This window comes from Cebus imitator, unplaced genomic scaffold, assembly GCF_001604975.1.
Source record: "Cebus imitator isolate Cc_AM_T3 unplaced genomic scaffold, Cebus_imitator-1.0 Scaffold18, whole genome shotgun sequence".
In the NCBI taxonomy this organism is placed as follows: Eukaryota; Metazoa; Chordata; class Mammalia; order Primates; family Cebidae; genus Cebus; species Cebus imitator.
The window spans coordinates 9,365,551-9,387,820 of record NW_016107333.1 but is presented as its reverse complement, the minus strand read 5'-3'; the positions used below and the strand labels follow the sequence as shown (position 1 = coordinate 9,387,820).

The 22,270-nt window shown below is 44.8% G+C and overlaps 1 protein-coding gene across 6 annotated transcripts in view; it reads left to right on the top strand.

The window, feature by feature from the left end:
* The first annotated feature begins 3,244 nt into the window (after nucleotides 1-3,244).
* The window catches only part of ASXL1 (ASXL transcriptional regulator 1), an 80,679-nt gene continuing 61,653 nt past the window's right edge, over nucleotides 3,245-22,270 (top strand). For 2 of the 6 annotated variants that reach the window (XM_017514566.2, XM_017514550.2), the window contains exons 1-4: nucleotides 3,245-4,011; nucleotides 11,316-11,398; nucleotides 12,641-12,643; nucleotides 13,928-14,036. In XM_017514566.2, coding sequence (XP_017370055.1) covers nucleotides 3,955-4,011; nucleotides 11,316-11,398; nucleotides 12,641-12,643; nucleotides 13,928-14,036 — 252 coding nt within the window. In that variant the 5' untranslated portion in view covers nucleotides 3,245-3,954. Of the gene's footprint in view, nucleotides 4,012-4,451; nucleotides 4,956-11,315; nucleotides 11,399-12,640; nucleotides 12,644-13,927; nucleotides 14,037-16,373; nucleotides 17,174-22,270 lie in introns of those variants that run through there. The other 4 variants (XM_017514570.2, XM_037733349.1, XM_017514558.2 and 1 more) reach the window with 4 other exon arrangements.

The following is a 22,270-nucleotide window of genomic DNA, read 5'->3' as shown; positions in this document are numbered from 1 at the left end:
CAGAGCTGGAGAGACTGCAGAAATTCAAACCCAGGCCTGCTGATGTGCAGAGCCAGTGATAATATATTATCTTGCAGTGCAGTTCATGGGATAGATGTGTCCCTTTGGGAATTCCTGGGTCTCTGCTGGTGGCCTGTTAACTTAGTTCTTGAATATGCACTTTTCTCATAACTGTGCAGTTTGAAAACAGTGACTCATCCCCAAACTAGGCAGGGTTGAGTATCTGCCCGTTCATCTTCCACATGCCACCTGCACCAACTTCTGAAGATAATCTGCAATAAAAGCACTGTGGTTAAAAAACAGAAAAACACACACCACAAATGTATAGGTTTGTGCTTCTGTCAAGAAAATAAACTCATGTATCCCATTAACTTAAAAAAACACATCTAATTAAAGTTTAATAACTAAAGGCAACTTTCTATCTGTACAGTTCTCTGAACATACTCTTTTCACACTTAACTATATGTTGTCATTTGTTTCTGTTTGATTCTGCAAGGGCAGAGACCTTGAAATATTCACATCTGGATTCCCCCATGGCTTGACCCAACTGAGGTCAGGCAGTGTTTGCTCAGAGAAATAAAGGTGTTTCCATAATGCCTGTATTAGCTTTCTTTTGCTGTTGTAAGAAGTTAACACAGATTTAGTGTCATAAAACAATATTCATTTCTGTCTCCCACTTCTTGTGAGCTAGATGTCTGGATTCCATGGCTCAGCTGGTTCTCTGCTTCCAGTGTGACAAGGCTGAAATCAAGGAGTCTATATTCCTCTCTGGACACTTGGGGTGGGGGTATATCTGTTCCCAAGTTCAGTCAGGTTGTCAGAATTCAGCTCCCTGAGGTTGTAGGACCGAAGTCCCCATTTCCTTGCTGGCTGTCGGCAGGACTTTCAGCTTTTAGAAGCTGCCTGCATTCCCTGGCTTGTGGCCACTTTCAAAACCAGCAACAGTGGGTTGAGCTCCTCCCATACTTTGAATTTAATTCTTCTGTCTCTCTCTCTCCAAATTATCTCTTTTGCCTCCCTCTCCTGCTCCTGAGGGTTCATGTGATTACATTGGGCCCACCCAGACAATCTAGAATAATCTTATTTTAAGGCCTTTAAGCATTTAAGCATTTGCAATATTGCTTTTGCCAAATAATGCTGGCTAGGTGCGAGGGCTCACACCTGTAATCCCAGCACATTGGGAGGCTGAGATGGGCGGATCACCTGACGTCAGGAATTGAAGACCAGCCTGGCCAACATGGTGAAACCCAGTCTCTACTAAAGATACAAAAATGGGCTGGGCAGGGGGTAACGAATGCCTGTAATTCCAGTTATTTGGAAGGCTGAGGCAGGAGAATTGCATGAACCTGGGAGGTAGAGGTTGCAGAGAGCCAAGATCGTGCCACTGCACTCCAGCCTGGGCGACAGAGCAAGACTCCATCTCAATAACAATAATAATAATAAAAAAGAATGCAACATATTCACAGGTTTCAGGGACTAGGGCTTGAACAGTTTTGGGCAAGGGGGTAAGACATTATTCTGTCTACCACAGTGCCTATACTAAACCTGCAAATTTTAGTTACTCCCTGTAGGTCAGAGGGGAGTAAAGCTACTTTAGAAGACATCTAAAAGATGCCAAATGACTTGCCAAAGAGTACTGTATCAGCTGTAAATTGAAAAAAGAAAAGTTAATAATCCTTTGTATAAAATCAAGTTAAACCATTTTTTTGGGGATGGTAGTTCCTCCTTTCTCTCAGGTTAAAGCCGGAGAGATTTTAAGAGGTGCCTTGTTCCAGAGAGCTGGGTGCTCTTTGCAGTCTTTTCCCTTTGCAGGATTTTGCTTACCAGACTCATAAGTTTTCTGTGACCAGTATTAGACACAGAACATTGAACCCCTTGGTGTTAGAGTTTGGGCTATAACATAATGGTCTCCTATCAATACTGGCTGTGTCCTACGCATTAGCATTAGGGAGTAGAGGGTGTGTTTCCTCACCCAGGGAAACCTTTTAAATGTGGCCACTGATTGTGCCTTCATAGTTTTTAAGAGCTGGCCTCAATCCAATTCAGGACGGACTCTAGAAATGTTTCTGGACGACTCAACCTATATATAGGTACAGAAAACCTATGTGCTGGGTGCTCCGAACTTCAGCTCAAGGCTCAGGGAGGCTAAGTACATTGCCCATTGTCTCTCAGCTGGTAATAACAGCTACCATTTATTAAATATTTGCTCAGCTGCGCGTGTAAATCCCAGCACTTTGGGAGGCTGAAGCGTGTGGATCATGAGATCAGGAGATTGAGACCATCCTGGCCAACGTGGTGAAACCCCATCTCTACTAAAATGCAAAAAATTATCTGGGGCGTGGTGGCGCGCGCCTCTAGTCCCAGCTACTCGGGAGGGTGAGGCAGGGGGAATCACTTGAACCCGGGAGGCGGAGGTTGCAGTGAACCTAGATCGTGCCACTGCACTCCAGCCTGGCCACAGAGCGAGACTCTGTCTAAAAAAAAAAAAAAAAAGCTGTTTGCCAGGTGCCAAATCATACGGACCTAATACTGTCAAGGTCTCCCTTCACATCCTCTTCCAATTTGTCAAATATTTTACGTTAATTTTAATTCCAATAATGCCGTGAAATGCTAGACAAATGCAGATCAGAAAACTGAGGCTCAGAGAGGTTGAACTGACAGCCAGGGAGTGACTCAGCCAAGATTCCGGTCTAGGTCCGCTGGATTCCAGGGCCTGAGTTCTCTCCAGGGTACTGCCTCTAAAAACGCACTCAGGTGCATTCTGGTCGACAGGGCCCCAGAGTCCAAATTCTTTACACGAGCCGTCAACATATCATCAAGTTCCTCAAGTGGTAAGAACGCTGTAGGCTGCGGGTGCAGGCTCTGCAAATACACAGCGGCCTGAAGGCACAGGAGGAAATGAGGAACCGTCTAAGTCCATCAGCCGTGGAATATCCGTTTTACTGGTATGAGGGTCTTTTTGTCTCATTATTATGCGTCAGTGAGTCATTTAGGGAGGACCAAAAGGGAAAGTCCTGCCTCTCATCACCTACAAGAAGTGTAGGTGAACCGTTTAGGTGAGAAGCCCGAAGTGGGAGCTGCGAGTCGAGCTCCCCATCCTGGCTCCCCACCCGCACCTGCCCGGAGGTCTGGAGGCAAAAAGCAGCGAAGGGGTTAAGAGCGAACCGGGCGGGGGAGCCCAGCCACCGCCCCTTCCCAGCATCGCCTCCCAGAATCCCCCACGCCCCCAGCCAGTTCCCGCACCTCGCGATACTCCACCCAACGCCGCCCGCCCCCTCCACGCCCTCCCCGAACAGCGATCCGTCCCCGTTCTTAGTTGAGGTCGGCGCTAGGCGGAGGACGCTAGAAAAAAAGCGGAAAGGGCCGCGGGGCGAGCCGGGAAGTGTGGTCTACGCGCTGCACGCGGACATATTCTTCCGGAGCGGGGAAGGCCAGAGAGGCCGCTGGGACTACGACTCCCAGTCGCCCTTTCGGTTTGTTTTTGTTCAAAAAAAAAAACCCCACACTCCCCCTCCTCACTCTTCACACACACTCACACACACCCACGGCAGACACGCACGCACCCGGACGCCGAAGGGAAAGCCGCGTCTCGCCCTCCTGCCTCGCCGCCGGTCGTGTCTCAGTCCCTCAACAGAGCGGGAAAGCGGAGGCCGGAGCCGTGACCTCTGACCCCGTGGTTATGCGGAGCCGCCGCATTCCTTAGCGATCGCGGGGCCGCCGCTGCCGCCGTGGGCGACTGACGCAGCGCGGGCGCGTGGAGCCGCCACCACCCCTCCCCCACCGCGCTCTCGCGCCAGCCGGTCCCCGCGTGCCCGCCCCTTCTCTCCGGCCGCACCCGAGCCCTCGCGCGCCGCCACTGCCGCCGCCGTCACGCGCCCCCCCGCCGCCGCCGCCGCCGCCGCCCCAGCCCGGAGATCCCGCGTGGAGCTGTCGCCGCCGCCGCCTGGGAGGAGGATGAAGGACAAACAGAAAAGGAAGAAGGAGCGCACGTGGGCCGAGGCCGCGCGCCTGGTGAGGCGGGCAGCCTAGGGGGGCTTCGTGGGGGCCGAAGGGGGGAGCTCGCTGCGCACCCCCAACAGGAGGGGGAGGGGCGAGGCCCTGCCCACCGCGGGAGGGGGCGGGGCCATCTTCCTTTAAGAACAAGACAGCCCCGCTAGGCGCGGGGTGGGGAGCGCTCCCCCGCCGTGATGGGATGTGGCGCCTTTTTCCGCTTGCGCCCTCACCTCCCCCGCGCCCCAGCAAAATTCCTCCGGAGGGGCGAGTTGGCTGTCCAGCTCCTTCCCCTTTGGGCACCGGGGTCCCGCCTCCCCTCCCCCACTATTTGGCAGCGTCTGGGGTCTGGGGCAGCTTCGTTCATTCAGCTGGGGGAGTTGGGTTTCCGGGAAGGGTCGGAAGCTCCTCCTTCGCTTCCTGGTGGGTAATGGGGTGGTGCATTTGACTCGGGGTGGAAAAGCGACCCCACATTCAAGGACGCCAGTGGCATTTTGAGATTTCCCAATCTAAACCAGGTGCGTGGAGTGAAGCAAGTGCTCATTCCCAGCTTGACCCTTGAGCAGCGGTTCTCCAACTTTAGTGTCCTGTGGGGGACACCTGGGAGGCAGTTAGGAACGCTCCTCGTAGGGCCCTGAGTAAGACCTGCTGAGCCTCAGGGTCTGGGATGGAGGCTGGGAACCTGCGCTTTCACTAGCTTCCCAGGTGATTGGAACGCAGTGGCTCACGGACCCCACTTTGAGAAACGCTGACTTTAGGTGCTTGCCTTCAGAAGCCGGACTGAAAATGGGTACTTTGTGGAGAACTGAATCACTTTGCCGAGAATGTATGTTGGACAAAGGCGAAGTGTCTCTGTGGGGAGACTGTTCACGGAGGATTTGGGCTTAGCAAGGAAGAGCGTAATTTGAGTGTTTGAAGCCGCCTGGTTCAACTGGTGGGGGTTGTGAGCGTCAGAGGACTTGCAGGTGAAATGACTTCCTTTTGGATTGCATCCACAATGCTAAGACGCTTGGAGATGCATTCCTGAAACGTAACAGGTTATACCTCTTCCAGAGATGTCACTTCTTCAGATTTGTCACACAGTGAGGTTATGGTGCCATAGCATAAGTGTTTCTTGACACCCTGTAGTTTGTAATTGTTGTAATCCAGTTCTAATGATTAATGAAATTCTGACTTAATCTTTCATTTTGAGGTGAGTTTTCTGCCTCAAAGATGTGCGCCCCCTCGCCGCCCCCCCCGCCAACAAAAGGTTGTGGGGATTGATACAAATCTAAAGTACACCTTTTTCTTTCTCGAAATCTGTAAAAGTTACTGATTTATAAAATTGAAGGTATTTGGGCTGCAGGAGAATTTTCATTGGTGTTTGCGATTCTCTCCCCTACTCATTCGTTGCCCAGGAAAGAAAAATAGCAATTGTTTGTATGCTAAAGTTTTGTGCTTCAGTTTATTTTGGCCTGGCATGTGAAATTTGAAGATTTTGAGGTTCCAAAATATATATATTTTTTTCCTGATTCAGTCAACATTGGAAGGCTGGGCTAGCTTTCGGGATCTTGTAGAAATTTCAGGATTTCTCTAATGTTTCTTTTTTTTTTTTTTTTAGACAGAGTCTCACTCTGTTGCCCAGGATGGAGTGCAGTGGAGTGATCTCGGCTCACTGCAACCTCTGCCTCCCGAGTTCAAGTGATTCTCCTGCCTTAGCCTCCTGAGTAGCTGGGAGTACAGGTGCACACCACCACGCCCAGCTAATTTTTGTATTTTTAGTAGAGTTGGGGTTTCAGCATATTGGCCAAGATGGTCTCCATCTCTTGACCTCGTGATTCACCCCCCTAGGTCTCCCAAAGTGCTGGGATTACAGGTGTGAGCCACTGAGCCAGGCCACTCTCAGATGTTTCTTTACCTGAATATAGGCCTGATGGGGATTGGGAGAGAGCTCTCATTTTCCTGGACAAAGAGTTTTGTGTGTTTATTGATATTCTCCGTGGCGTTCCTGTTATGTGGGTGTTCATGACCCTGGGCACCCAAGGAAACTTGTTTGCCAGAGTTCTACTTGTTAGGGTTAGGTGAAAGTACTTTTACATCCTGTGTTATTTATGCCCTGACAGAATTAGAAAGTCCGTCTGTCTCAAAGTTCTGTTGGTTCTTACTAGTTGACTTTAGGAATTTGGGGTCCACTGTTAAGTCTCTTTAGGTTCTCGAATTGACTGTGGTGTGAGCTTCAACATCGAGGTTGCTCTTTCTGTTTTATCATTGACTGAGCTTCAAGCCAGATTATGAGTAAGTTACTTCTCTTTTTCTTGTAAGGCACTTCATTAAAAATAGTGATACGAGTAGGAATTACTTTGTGGTGCTGTTATACCTGTGAAAAAGGATTTGTGAGACTTTGGGAGGCTGAGGCGGAATAATCACTTGAGGCTAGGAGTTCGAGACCAGCTTGGGCAACATAGTGAGAACCAGTCTCTTGAACAACAACAAAATGAGCTGAGCCTAGTGGTGTGCACCTGTGGTCCTAGTTACTTGGGAGACTGAGGATAGCTTAGGCTGAGGAGTTGGAGGCTGCAGTGCCCAGTGATTGATTGTGCCACTGCACTCCAGCTTGGGTGATAGAGGGAGACCCTGACTCTAAAAAAAAAAAAAAAAAAAATGAGGCCGGGTGCGATGGCTCATGCCTGTAATCCCAGCACTTTGGGAGGCTGAGGTGGGTGGATCATGAGGTCAGGAGTTCTAGACCAGAGAACCGTGAGAGCAAGACTCTATCTAAAAAAATAAAAATAAAAAAAGGACTCCTGAGACTCTTTTTTGTGTTTTTTTGTTTTAGAATTTTCCATTTCTTTGGATGGACTGGTTGTTAGGTGAGGGGGAACTTTTTAAGACTCCTAAGCTCGGCGTGGTGGCTCCCACCTGTAATCCCAGCACTTTGGGAGGCCAAGGCACACAAATCACCTGAGGTCAGGAGTTCGAGACCAGTCTGGCCAACATGGTGAAACCCCTGTCTCTACTAAAAATACAAAAATTAGCCGGGCATGGTGGCACATGCCTGTAATCCCAGCTACTCGGGAGGCAGAGGAGTTTGCAGTGAGGTAAGATCACGCCACTGCACTCCAGCCTGGGTGACAGTGAGACAGACTCCGTCTCAAAACAAAAAAACAGCCCTCTTCATGTTTAAAAAAAGTTGCTGTAACACTGTGTGCTGGAGAATTTGTGAGATCTTACACTGGACTGAGAGAAACTTGACTAGGAGGGAACGTAGGACAGTTGATTAGAACACCTGAACACTTCTCTTTGGGCAGGTGGATTTGGAGTGCTTGCAGTGGCAATTGTATGCACTTCCCTGGAAACACCTTCAGATTGCTCCTGAACCGTCTTAGACTGGTGACTACAGTGTGACTAGGAATCCTTTTAAAAATTGTTTTTATAGAGGAAAGAAGATTATTCTTAAGAATTTCAGTATAGTATACCCCAGGAGATTTGATTTTTGCAGATGTTAATTATGCTGTTGAAAAAGATATTCTTTCTTTCACACATTTTATAGTATTGTCTTTTCTAGATGTAAGAAGTAGACCTTATGTGGTTGGGTGGATATAAAGCCTCCAACTTGTTATGAACAGTTTGGGAGAAACGGCCAAGGGGATTTCCCTTTAAATTGAGGACCCTAAATGGATTCTCCCTGGCTTTGAGAAACTCTTTTTTGCATGCTTTATCTTTTACTTTGATTCATGACTGACCAATCTTACATCAAACATTTTTTTCCCCTTTGAAGTAAGAGATTCTTTTTAAAAAATGTAAGCTAGAAAGACAGAGACTAGGAATAGAACACTGCTGACTTGTTCTTACACCAAAAGCTGGAGGCGTAAACAGTTTTAATAAAAGTGAATTATTTGTATCTTTTGATGTAACTTCAGAGATTTTGTTTCCTTTGTCTTAAATTCTCAGGCTCTTTCTGATTGCTGTTTAAATAATTGGTAGTTACTATTTCAGAGTCATACTTCTTAAAAAATTCTACCAAAATTCGCTAGCTCAGCTTCCATTTAATTGATATCAAAGAAATGGTATCTGTGGTACTGAACATTAGTAGTTTGTACCAGGGTTTATTGTAGGTTTGTTCAAGTCAGTACTGCCTATCTTGGCACTTAGGTTCTTGGAATACAAAGGTAGATAAGGTTTGCCCTTCAGGGCTATGGTCTTCTGGGGATGGCGAAGGTCCAGACATAGGAACAGAATTTTACTCCAGGCATAAGTGTTATCACAGTTGTATAAATCATAAACAGATAGATAGCCCAGTTCCTGCCTCTTGTCCAGTCATAATTCTGAATAGTTTCTCCGTTCACTCTCAACAGTCCTGGTTTGGGAGATAATTATATGTGTTATAAAACAATGGGGGTATTGAAAAGAGACATTTACTTCTGGCAGAGATCAGGGAAGGCTTCCTGGAGGAAGGTGCTTTTTGAGCTGAATCTTGATGGGTAAGTAGAGGTTCCCATCACAGAGGGTGTAAGCAGGAGCTGGTGACAACAAATAGGAGAGAAAGAGTGAGAGTGGGGGAGACAGAGTGTGTATTTGCAAAGGGTGGGGATTAGGTATATCTGTGAGTTATAGGAACATTAAATTTGTGGAGTGTCAGCTTGGATGGGTAGAGAGATGGGCAGAGACCAGATGGTGAGGGCTTCATATGCCAGGCCAGTGAGCACCTACTCTGTGCCAGGCACTGTAGGCGTGACTTATATTGTCTCTCATCTGTTCAACTCTGAGAGGAAGACAATCAGTATCCTTCAAGAGAACCTAGGTTCAGGTTGGGTTGTAATTTGCCCAAGTTTAGAATGTAAAAGTTTGAATGTAACTCTAGATCTGTTCGTTAGCTGTGGGCCAGTGGACTTTGGAAGCTTCAGCTTTTGCAGTATGTGATCAGGGAGCTGTTGAGGATTTTATTTGCTCTCTATTTTTTTTTTATTTTTTGAGACAGGGTCTCACTCTGTCACCCTGGCTGAAGTGCAGTGGCGCCGTCAGAGCTCACTGCAGCTTCCATTTCCCAGGCTGATATGATTCTTTCACCTCAGCCTCCTGAGTAACTGGGATTACAGGCTTGTGCCCCATGCCCAGCTAGTGTTTTGTATTTTTTGTCGAGACAGGGTTTCACCATGTTGCCCAGGCTGGTTTTGAACCCCTGGGCTCAAGCAATCTGCCTACCTTGGCCTCCCAAACTGCTGGGGTTACAGGCGTGAGCCACTTTACTCGGCTAGTATTTTTTGTGTTTTTTATTTTTTAAAGAGATGAGGATTCATGGTGTTATCCAGGTTGGAGTGCAGTGACTAAACACAGGCAGGATCATGGTGTACTGCAGCCTGGAGCTTCTGAGCTCAGGCGACCCTCCTGCCGCAGTCTCAGCCGAGACTATAGGTGTGCACCACTGCGCCTGGCCTGTTGAAGGATTTAAAAGCTGAAAGTGATGAGGGCAGATTTGCTTTGCTGGGTTGACCTCAGGCTGTAACATATAAGTTCTACCAGAGCAGGGATTTGGTCTTGTTTAACTGTGAATCCCTAGAATTGTGCCTGGCACCAAGTAGGTGTTCCATGTGTTTGTTGAATGAAGGCTGACAATAGAGTCAGAATGGATTTGAAGAAAGCAGAACTGGATGGAGGGATATTAAGAGGCTGTTGTGTTGGGCCAGGTAAGAGACTGGTTTTGTGACTTGGGGGACAGATGAGAGAGAAGGCTGACACCTGTGTTTCTGAATTAGGTGATTATACAGGCTGTCAATCAAGGTAGAGAATAGAGGAAGAAAAGCTGGTCTGGAGAAGAGGTGAATTAGAGTAGCCAATTAGATGAATTAAGAGTAGAGCTGGATTAGAGTAGATGAGGAAGGGGTACAATCAGTATACAACCGAATATTTGAATCTGAAATTTGGGGGAGAAGTCAGGGCTAGAGGTAGAGATTAGGTAGTTATCAGAAGTTAGGTAGTCACTGAAACGTGGAGAGATGTTGATGTTACCCATAGAGAGTGGAAAAACTGCAAAGAGAGGCAAAGAATAGGGCCGTGGGAAATAGGGGTTTCATTTTAGTACCTTCTCCAAGTCCTGACTTTAGTGCTGAGGGCTTATGTTCTTCCATAGAGAGCACCTTCCACAGCAGTCCTGTCAGACGAGAGTGGGCATGTTCAGGGTGGTGTGGCCGTAGACAGCAGCAGCCCTGTCAGACTTACTGCTTTATGTTTTGCTTGTGACAGCAGTATTGGTTATGGTAGTTAAATGGACTGTAAGAGGTTAGCTTGATTTGGAGTAACTTCAGTAGCTGTACAGGTTGACAAAGTACGAAGATATTGACAGCGTGTTTCCTCTTTTAGAAGAGTAACTTTTCTAAAACTCTTCAGATGGAGTTTCACTCTTGTTGCTCAGTCTGGAGTGTAATGGCGCGATCTTGGCTCACTGTAAGCTCTGCCTCCCCGGTTTAAGCGATTCTCCGACCTCAGCTTCCCGAGTAACTGGGATCACAGGCATGCCCCACCATGCCTGACTAATTTTGTATTTTTAGTAGAGATGGGTTTCTCCATGTCTGTCAGGCTGGTCTTGAACTCCCGACCTCAGGTGATCCGCCTGCCTCGGCCTCCCAGGGTGTTGGGATTACAGGCATGAGCCACCACACCCAGCTCTGCAACAACTCTTAAAGCAAGAGAGCTGCAGTTGCACAGTTAAGAAAATACTGCCATGACTTGGTTATAGGTAATGCTAACATAAATGGGATATTCTGTTTCTCACTGCACCAGTCATGCAGAATTATGGCATCATGTTGCCAAATGGCAGAATGTTCTGTGGCAGTTAACACCACAAATTGACAACACAGTGGCAGTAGGCACTGTTTAAAAATATGGGTACTTGGCCAGGCGTGGTGGCTCATGCCTGTATCCCAGCACTTCAGGAGGCTGAGGCGGGTGGATCACCTGAGGTCAGGAGTTCAAGACCAGCTTGGTTAACATGGTGAAGCCCCATCTCTACTAAAAATACAATAATGTGTGTGTGTGTATGTGTGTGTGTGTGTGTACATGCACTAATCAAACTTCCTTGGGAAAGAAAATTTGAATACATTTCTGTCTTACACATTTCTCGTGCAGCACTATATATTCTGTGGTTTAGCAGTATTAACAGCATCAAGTTAAACAGTAACCAGTGTCACTAAGATCTCGTGTACTATGCCATGTATGCTGAGAAGAGATGCATCCTTAGAATTGAGAATGAGAACATTTCAGTTAATTGCAGTAACTTAGCCCGTGATATATAGACCAATGGATATAAATGGAAATTGCACACTAAAATTAGGACGTTTGTATTTCTTCAGGTATTAGAAAACTACTCGGATGCTCCAATGACACCAAAACAGATTCTACAGGTCATAGAGGCAGAAGGACTAAAGGAAATGAGGTTTGTATTGTTCTTGTTGCTTAGCATGAGGGTTTCATAGGACATGTGTCTTTCTGTAGTTGTGTAGTGATATGAATAAGTCCACCTGTGTATATATTTGTGCTTCTGTGTCTGGCAGTGAGGTAGAACTATCCATTTCCCAAATTGTGTGTCGTCTGCGTGGAAGGTGGGAGTGGGTGGACACCCATTGGTTTTCATTTGGAGGTGCAGTGGCTTTCCCATTTCCTTGCTCTTCCTTAAGTCTTGGCATAGAGATTGTTTTTTGTGTAAGGAGTCCGGCAGGGCACATTTTGTCTTGTGCCGTTTTGGAAGTTTCAGACCTGATAGCCTCTATTGTACCTAATATTGTACCTTTTCTCTATGCCATATCACTGAAGTTCTTTCTTTTAGGATAAAAGAATGGTGGTCTCATCAACATAAACTCACTGACTTTTTCCCCCCTACTAATTCCAGTCATATATGATACGAATTTGCTACATTTTGAGGTGACCTTTATTTTCTAAATTTACGGTATAGTTTTCTTGGTGAAGTAACAAGTTAGAAACATAGAATTGACGGCCTGAAGGCCAGTGACTGTCTTTAAACTTTATTTTTCCTTCAAACTTCAAAAAAAAAAAAAAAAAAAGGCCAGCTGTGGTGGCTCACGCCTGTATTCCCAGCACTTTGGGAGGCTGAGGCAGGCAGATCACTTGAGGTCAGGAGTTCAAGACCAGCTTGGCTAATGTGGCAAAACCCAATCTCTACTAAAAATAGAAAGATTTGCCAGTGTGGTGATGCTTGCTTGTAGCCTGTAGCCCGTAGCCCCAGCTCAGGAGGCTGAGACAGGAGAATTGTTCAAACCCGAGAGATGGAGTACAGTGAGCTGAGATTACACCACTGCACTCCAGCCTGGGCGACAGAATGAGACTCCGTCTCAAAACAAAAAATACTTAAATGAGGAAAGAGGAGAGCACTACACAGTTGCTTCCTGGGACTTGGAATAAATTTCATGTTTTTGCTGGTCAAACTTTAGCGGCTTTAATTGACCTTTTAGTATCGAAAGCCCCTCACTTTCCAGTCAATAGTTCAAACATTCTCAAATTGATGTTTTGTGGGGAGGGAAGATTGGGATTGTCTACCTCAAATTTCTTTCACTTGTATTTATGCCCCGTGTAGTGTTATAATTGTGCTTTATTTTTGTTTTTATGGGCTATTTCCCATCATGCTGCTGTCTTCACTGCTGTTGGACCACTTTGCCTATAGAAGGTAAATGAGTCCCTCTGGGACATACGGAATTGAGAACCTTATTTCTGCTGCTTTTTCTTAGAGGAATTATGAAGCAGTTATGGTGGCTCATGATGAGTGAGCAGCTCTGTAATTTGTAGACGGAGGGATATGTTGGAGTCACAGCAGAGCTGTGCCAGCATGCTGTTCCCCCTTGTAGCAGAGATGCTAGCACACCCACTTGATACTCCAGATTTTGCACAGGGTACTTTTAGAGATTGGTCCTTGGTGAAAAATTTTTTAGCATCCAGTGTGTTCCAAGGCAAAATAAGTAATAGTTTTTTAATGGCTTTTTTAGATTCAGAATTTATTTTTAACACTGCATAAATTAGGGCCTCTAGTTCTGAAAAATGCGAAGAGGCTTACTTAAACTATATATTTTTTGAACATGCTGGGGAAAGGGAAGAGAAGGTGCACAGGTGAATCCTAGCTCTAATATGCTAGTGCCAAACTCAGTTAATAATAATGGGCATTGGTTGATATTTCTGGTAGCTTTTCTATTTTAAGATTCAGTAAGTAGCATCCTTCTCACTGAATTGTCACTGTTGGAACCTGCTGTTGTGGCAGGGACCATGAAACAACTTAGTATGCCATCGTTTCAGCTTAGTGTTGAAGCATGGGTACTAACTCTACTCGACTTACTTTTTGTATTCTGGCTTAAATAATTGTTCCTGGGTAGATACAGACTAAAACTCATTCTCCCTACTCCCAACAGAGCAAAAAAACAAATGAAATACAGTTTTTCTGTGTGTACTTACTAGAAAATGTTTAACTGGGAGAAACAGTTCTGCTTGTTTTATTGGCACAGCACCATTGATTCTGTGATTCTTTGTCATAATATTCTGTGGCAGTGTCTGAGTATGATATGTAGGTTGACATATAGAGGCTAGGAAACTTTTAATAGTAAAATTTTACTAACATTTAATTTTTAGAATTTAATTAAAATATAACTTGAAAAAAATCATTGTGTGTTTTTTCTAAATTTCTTGGAAATTTGATTTATATTGTGAAAAAACACTGAAGAAGTGTTAGGTATGGATTTCAGGTATCACGTAATATTTATCCCAGAGTTCTCTGAGTGTAATTTATGTGAATTTCATTTGGTTGTTCTTTTACTATTTTCATAGTGAAATTGTCATGAGATTTTTTTTCTTCTGTATTTCTTGCTTAGTCTTCTCATTTGAGAATGAATTGGAGGGATTAGGTCTTTAGGTAAGCAGGCAGATGGATTGTATGACCCTCATCCGTTCTTTTGTGTTTTTACAGTGGGACGTCCCCTCTTGCATGCCTCAATGCTATGCTACATTCCAATTCAAGAGGAGGAGAGGGGTTGTTTTATAAACTGCCTGGCCGAATCAGCCTTTTCACACTCAAGGTAATTAATATAAACTCTGTTTTGGTGTAGTGGTTCTTGGACTTTTAATGTGCATGAGAATTATTACCTGGTAGTTCTATAATAGGGACCATGAATTTGCATTTCTCATATGCAGTCAGATGACACTGATGCTGTGGGTTCTAAGTGGCACTTTGAGATGTTCTAATATGAATAGGATCTTCGAAATTATTTAGTCATAGTGGCTCTTGTCTCTGTTCATCTTTGCTTGTCTGTATCTTTGTAGATTGTACAAAATTGAAGGATAAGTATGTGTGGGGATAATTGCAGATGTTCTGCTTCCCCCCCACCAGACGGCATCTCACCCTGTTGCCCAGGCTAGAGTGCAGTGGTGGGATCTCAGCTCACTGTACCCTTCACCTCCCAGGTTCAAGCAATTCTGCCTCAGCCTCCTGAGTAGGATTACAGGTGCATGCCCGGCTAATTTTTGTATTTTTAGTAGAGATAGGGTTTCACTGTGTTGACCAGCTGGTCTTGAACTCCCGACCTTGTGATCTGCCCACCTTGGCCTCCCAAAGTGCTGGGATTACAGGCGTGAGCCACTGTGCCCAGCCACAGATGTGCCTTAATTAGGATTTTGTTGTAGTAATGATGTGAAGGATAAATTACCGGGCAGCTAAAGTAAGACCTACTATATGGAAGATAACTGAAATGTGAACATATTTGTGGAAATTCAAAAACTCATTAACATTTAGGAAGTGACAGTAATTACAAAGGAAGAGGAGTTAGGTAGAGTTCATAATAAAGCTCAAATAGGGCTCAATGAACAAGTAATTATTTTTCCACCATTTGTGATATATATGGCAATCATTTAGACCAGAGCTCTGTACACTTTTTCTGTACAGGGCCAGAAAATAAATGTTTTTGGTTTTGTGGACCATACTGCTTTTGTCTTAACCACTCAGCTCTGCCCTTTTAGTAGAAAAAGCAGCCATACCCAAATTAATGGGCATGAGTGTGTTCCACAAAAAAATAATTTACTTACAAATATTTGTTTTACTTAAGAAAACAGGCTGCAGGCCAGATTTGATCTGGGGCTGTACTTTGCTGACCCCTTGTTTGGACATAAGATGACTCGTCGACATTGGAGAAACTGAAAATTTGATGCTGACCCTTTCATTCTTAGTGTGTTTATAAATTGTAGCAGTCAGTATACACTTTCTCCTTTAAGTTTGTTTTCTTGATGGATTGTATTTAAAATATCTGAACAAATACCAGCTATATAACATGAAGCCATAAAGCTTGGTCTTTATATATAAATAAAGTTTATCTTGCGGTCAGATGTCTGTGCCGTTTTCTGTATTGTTTTTATATCTGACAGCTTGGTCTTCTTTTTCCTATCAGTTTTGCATGCTTTTCTTGTAATCAAACCTTGGGGGAGAGAGAGCCACTGAGCTTTATAAAACCTAGCTTTGTGGTCAGGTGCGGTGGCTCACGCCTGTAATCACAGCAGTTTGGGAGGCTAAGGCGAAAGGTTTGCTTAAATTCAGGACTGTGAGACCTTGTATCTATTTGAAAAAAAAAAGCCTTGCATGATGGTGTGTGCTTTCGTAGTTTTAGCTACTCAGGAGGCTGAGCAGGAGGGTAGCTTGAGCTCCGAGGGTAACTTGAGATTGAGGCTGCTGTGAGCTGGGATCAACACCACTGCTCTCCAGCCTGGGCCATATAGCAAGATCCTGTCTCAAAATAAAAACCTAGCTTTGTAACCTGGGATGGATATAACCTCTTTTTGGTGGAATGTGCATCCGTGGCACAGTCAGTCCTTAATAAATGATAGCCTTTATGATGTTCTGAGGTTCATCATCCTTAATTGCCTGTTAACGGCACTTTTCTATTATTATTATATATTTTTTGAGATAGGGTCTTGTTTTGTCACCCGGGTTGGAGTGCAGTGGTAGTTTGTGCCTGTAGTCCTAGCACCATTACGGCTCACTGCAGCCTTAACCTCCTAGCCTCAAGTGGTTCTCCCACCTCAACTTTCTGAGTAGCTGAGACTATAAGCACATACCACCATGCCTGGCTAATTTTTTGTGGAGAAGTTTTGCCATGTTGCCCAGGCTGGTCTCAAACTCCTGGGGTCAAGTGATCCACTTGCCTTGGCCTCCCATAGTGCCAGGATTACAGACACGAGCCACTGCACCTGGCTTATTATTTTTTAATATTTTCATTTTTAGGAACAGGGTCTCTGTTGTCCACAGCTGGAGTGCAGTAATCATAGCTCGCTGTAGCCTTGAACTCCTGGGCTCAAGCATTAGTCCCACCTCAGCCTCCCCAGTAGCGTACACCACCACCCTGGCTAATTTTTAAATTTTCTTGTAGAGATGAAGTCTTGCTATGTTGATTAAACTGATCTCAAACTCCTGGCCTCAAGTGATCTTCCTACCACAGCTTCACAAAGCACTGGGATTACAGGTGTGAGCAACCATACCTGGCCCTCTATTATATAGTGTATTGTTACATATACTGTAATTATATATAGTTATAATTAATACATATGTTTATTACAAGTATACCTGTTAATGATATATTCTATTTTTAAAATGAAGGTAATTGCTTTTTTCTGTGAGTACCTTAAGGGTAGAAACTGAGTTTTATTTCTGTTTGTAATTTGGCTCTGGGCAGAATTCTTGGCACAGTACATGCTTAATGTGTGAACTGAATTCTATTTCTTCATCTTAATTTTACAGGTGTAAGCCACCGCACCAGGCCCCTTAATTTTAATTTTAATATATCTTTGAATAAACACAATTGTATGAACCTGCTGTAAGCTTGGGAGTGGTCTATTAGTCTGCAGCTTGTCTGGGATGTGCTAAGTGAAGATTTGCTCAATACTTCATCTCATCTGCCTTTGGCTTTCTGTTGCTTATCCTCGATAGTATCTAGTTCATTGGCCTTTTACATCCACAAGCAACACTTCTCTGATATACATTGTGCTCTTTAATGGATTAATGGTTTGCTTGGTTGGTTCCTCTGGTTAGACTGTAAACTCCTTAAGGGCAGAGTCTATATTTTATTCATTATCCACAGCACTAGGTACATAGTTGCTTTCAATAAATATATATTTAATGAATGAATTTAGTGAATAATGGCTACATTTTGGTACTTAATTATTTTTATTTTCTGAGACAAGAGTCTTCCTCTGTCACTCAGGCTGGAGTGCAGTGGCTCAATCTTGGCTTACTGCAGTCTCCACCTCCTGGGTTCAGGTGGTTCTCCTCCCTCAGCCTTCTGAGTAGCTGGGACTACAGGTGTCCATCAGCATGGCCAGCTAATTTTTTAATTTTTAGTAGAGATGGGGTTTCATCATGTTGGCTAGGCTGGTCTTGAACTCCTAACCTTGTGATCTGTGTGCCTGGGCCTCCCAAAGTGCTGGGATTACAGGCATGAGCCATCGCACCTGGCCTTCATTATTCTTTTGACATTTGATGAGAAATACTACCAATTTTTTTTTGGTAGAGACAGCCTTGCTATGTTGCCAAGGCTGATCTTGAATTCTTGGACTCAAGAGATCTGCCCACCTCAGCCTCCCAAAGTGTTGGGATTACAGGCATGAGCCACCTCATCTATCCTTGTTCATGATTTTGATGGGCTGGGTGCAGTGGCTCATGCCTGTAATCCCAGCACTTTGGAAGATTGAGGTCGGTGGATCACGTGAGGTCAGGAGTTTGTAACAAGTCTGGCCAGCATGGTGAAACCCCGTCTGTACTAAAAATACAAAACTTGGGCAGGTGTGGTGGTGCAGGCCTCTAATCCCAGCTACTTAGGAGGCCGAGGCAGGAGAATCGCTTTAACTCAGGAGGTGGAGGTTGCAGTGAGCCGAGATGGTGCCACTGCACTCCAGCCTGGGCGACACAGCAAGACTCTATCTCAAAAAAAAAAAAAAAAAAAAAACACCTGTTTCAAGGGGTTAACAAGTACAGACATGGCTCTTCACCTGTAAGTATTTTATTTTTTATTTTGAGACGGAGTTTCACTCTGTCGCTCAGGCTGGAGTGCAGTGGTGGGATCTCAGCTCTCTGCAACCTCTGCCTCCCAGGTTCAAGCAGTTCTCTTGCCTCAGCCTCCTGAGTAGTTGGGATTACTGGTGTGTGCTACCACACCCGACTAATATTTATTTATTTATTTATTTTTTTTTTTTTTTGAGACGGAGTCTCGCTCTTGTTACCCAGGCTGGAGTGCAATGGCGCGATCTCGGCTCACCGCAACCTCCGTCTCCTGGGTTCAGGCAATTCTCTTGCCTCAGCCTCCTGAGCAGCTGGGATTACAGGCACGTGCCACCATGCCCAGCTAATTTTTTGTATTTTTAGTAGAGACGGGGTTTCACCGTGTTGACCAGGATGGTCTCGATCTCTTGACCTTGTGATCCACCCGCCTCGGCCTCCCAAAGTGCTGGGATTACAGGCTTGAGCCACCGCGCCCGGCCCCGACTAATATTTATATTTTTAGTAGAGATGGGATTTTGCCATGTTAGCTAGGCTGGTCTCCAACTCCGGACCTAAAGATCTACTTTGGCCTCCCAAAGTGCTAGGATTACAGGCATGAGCCACTGGATTCATTCATTCAGGATTGTATGAATGAATTTAGATGGTATGTCTTAAGAACAAAGACATGGCCTTGAGCGGTGGCTCACGCCTGCAATCCCAGCACTTTGGTAGGCGAAGGCCGGCAGATCACCTGAGGTCAGGAGTTAGAGGAGAAACTTTTGTCTCTACTGAAAATACAAAAAATTAGCAGGGTGTGGTGGTGTGTGCCTGTAATCCGTGCTACTCGGGAGGCTGGGGGAGGAGAATCACTTGAACCCAGGAGGCAGAGGCTGCAGTGAGCTGAGATGGGGTCACTGTACTTCAGTCTGGGCAACAGAGCAAGACTCAGTCTCAAAAGGAAAAAAGAACAAAGACATTTTCCTATGTAACCGCAATGCCATTATCACACTTCAGAAATTTAACATTGATACAAATGTGTATAAATATGTAGTCCATATTCAAATTTTTGTCTAGTTTCAAAAGTAATCTTTGTGGATTAAAATCCCGTATGCAATCATGATATTTTTGAACAATTCAGACTAGATGTTATATAGAAAATTAGGTTGATTTTGTTGGTTTTTTTTTTTTTTTTTTTGGAGACAGGGTCTGGCTCCATTGCCCAGGCTAGAGTGCAGTGGCATGATCAGTTTACCACAACCTCAGCCTCCTGGGCTCAAGTATTCTTGTGCCTCAGCCTCCTGAGTAGCTGGAATTAGATGCGCTTGACACCACGCCCAGCTAATTTTTATATTTTTAGTAGAGATTGGGTTTTGTCCTGTTGACCAGGCTGGTCTTGAACTCCTGGACTCAAAGCAATCCCCCCACCTTGGCCTCCCCAAGTGCTGGGATTATAGGTATGAGCCACCATGCCTAGCAATTAAGTACATTTTTAAAGGACTAATAAAAATGTAGAAATCTTGGTTATTTCCAGATTCCTGTGTTTTACTGCCTAGTCATGTCTACTGTTCCAGGTTTTCCAGAGGATTCAGCAGCAAAGGCTGATAGTGGTGGGAAGTTTTGCATAGTGGTTGACCAAGGGCTAGTTTGGTGAGTGTCTTGCCTGTGATAATGGAGAGGAAGATACCAGTTATTTAACTCAACGTTTCTCAGTTTTCCTTTTAAAGGTAGTAGTGACACCTTTGAAATCTTTTGGCATTTTCTTTGCCTGTTTTCCCTTATGTGTTAAGGAAAAGCTTGTGTGCATAATGGCTTGTTAGTTTTTTCTTTTCTCTACTTGGAAATCTCATCTGGTGGGGCATGGGGGTCAGAATTTACATGTGTATATTTATTATTTTTTGGTGACACTAAATTTCACTCTTGTTACCTAGGCTGGAGTGCAATGGTGCAGTCTCAGCCCACTGCAACCCCTGCCTGCTGGATTCAAGTGATTGTCCTGCCTCAGCCTCCTGAGTAGCTGGGATTACAGGTGCATGTCACCATGCCCGGCTAAGTTTTTATATTTTTAGTAGAGACAGGGTTTCACCATGTTCGCCAGGTTGGTCTCGAACTCCTGACTTCAGGTGATCCATCCATCTTGGCCTCCCAAAGTGTTGAGATTACAGGTGTGAGAGACATGCCTAATCAGAGTTGTGTTTTATCCATATGCTTTTACTATTTATATGAAAATAATTGCAATTTTTTTATTTTTCATTTCCGGAAAGAGTTGTATGGACTTATCTATGATTACAAAAGGTTTACTGGTTTGCTGGAGTTTTTTGGGGCATGACACAGGGTTTCTTCTCTTACAAAAGTTTTTCTGGGTAATGTGATGGTACAGGTTGAGTATCCTTTATCTGCAATGCTTGGGACCTGAAGTGTTTTGGATTTGGGAATTTTTCGTATTTGCCACATATGTAATAAGAGATCTTGAGGATGGGACCCAAGTCTAAACACAGAATTCATTTGTGTTTCATATTTACCTTATATGCGTGAAACAAAGCTTTTTTTTTTTTTTTTTTGAGATGGACTCTCAGTCTGTCATCCAGGCTGGAGTGCAATGGCGCAATCTTGGCTCACTGCAACCTCCACCTCCCAGGTCCAAGCAATTATCTTACCTCAGACTCTCAAGTAGATGAGCCGTCCTGCTAATTTTTTTGTATTTTTAGTAGAGATGAAGTTTTACCATGTTGGCCAGGCTGGCCTCAAACTCCTGACCTCAAGTGATCTGCCCGCCTCATCCTCCCAGAATGCTGGGATTACAGGCGTGAGCCACTGCTCCTGACCTCAAAACGAAGTTTTGACTCTGTGTGTGTGTGTGTGTGTGTGTGTTTTGGAGACAGTCTTTCACTCTGTCTCCCAGACTGGAGTGCAGTGGAGTAATTTCAGCTCACTGCAACCTTAGCCGCCTGGGCTCAAATGATCTTCCTACTTTAGCCTCCCAAGTAGTTGGGACTACAGGTGCAAGGCACCATGTCTTAGTAATTTTTGTGGTATTTTTTATAGAAATGGGGTTTTGCCATGTTGTCCAGCCTGGTCTCGACCTCCGGGGCTCAAGCTGTCTACCCACCTTGACTCCCCAAAGTGCTAGGATTACAGGCATGAGCCACTGTACCCAGCCTTTGTGTTTGTTTGTTTATTGCATTTTAGGTTTTGGGGTACATGTGAAGAACATACAAGATTGTTGCATAGGTACACACATGGCAGTGTGATTTGCTGCCTTCCTCCCCATCACCTATATCTGCCATTTCCTCCCCATGCTCTCTCTCCCCAACTCCCCACCCACTGCTGTCCCTCTCCTGTTTCCCTCCTGACAGACCCCAGTGTGTGATGCTCCCCTCCCTGTGTCTATGTGTTCTCATTGTTCAGCACCCACCTATGAGTGAGAACATGTGGTGTTTGATTTTCTGTTCTTATGTTTTGATGGCAACCCATCACATGAGGTCAGGTGTGGAAATTTCCATTTTTGGTATCAGGTTGGGACTCCAGAGGTTTCAGATTTTGGAGCTTCTTGGATTTTTGGATTAGGGATGCTCAGCCTATACGCTTGACATTTTATATATAGATGCTTACATCAGTACTTGGAGCTAATCCTCAGTGGTGGGATAGGTGCAATTTATTTCTACTTTGGGTTCTTGATTTGAATTTTTTCTTTCTTGAAGTCTTCTGTCAGTGTTGATTGTTGCCTGCTTAGAGATGGGATTTGTATTGTTTTTTACACTTGAGATTTCCTGTTGTGATAAGATCACTGTGAACTCCTTTATAGTGTTACCCATTCTTAGGACTTTCATAACGAAATACCCTGGTTTTGTGATATGGTTGTTGTGTCTTTGCTGAGTTTAAATAGGGTCCCGGCCTGACATGGTGGCTCATGCTTACCCTGTCTCAAAAAAAAAAACCTCAACTAAATATGGTTAAATAGGCCAGGCTCGGTGGCTCACGCCTGTAATCCTAGTACTTTGGTAGGCTGAGGTGGGCAGATCACCTGAGGTCAGGAGTTTGAGACCAACCTGGCTAAGATGGCAAAGCCCTGTCTCAACTAAAATATAAAAACTACCTGGGCTTGGTGGTACATGCCTGTAATCCCAGCTTCTCCGGAGGCTGAGGCAGGAAAATCACTTGAATGCAAGAGGTGGAGGTTGCATTGAGCCAAGATCGTACCACTACACTCCACCCTCAGCAACAGAGTGAGAGTCAGTCTCTCTCTCTCTCTCTCTTGTCTTTCTCTCTGTCTGTCTGTCTCTGTCTCTCTCTCTT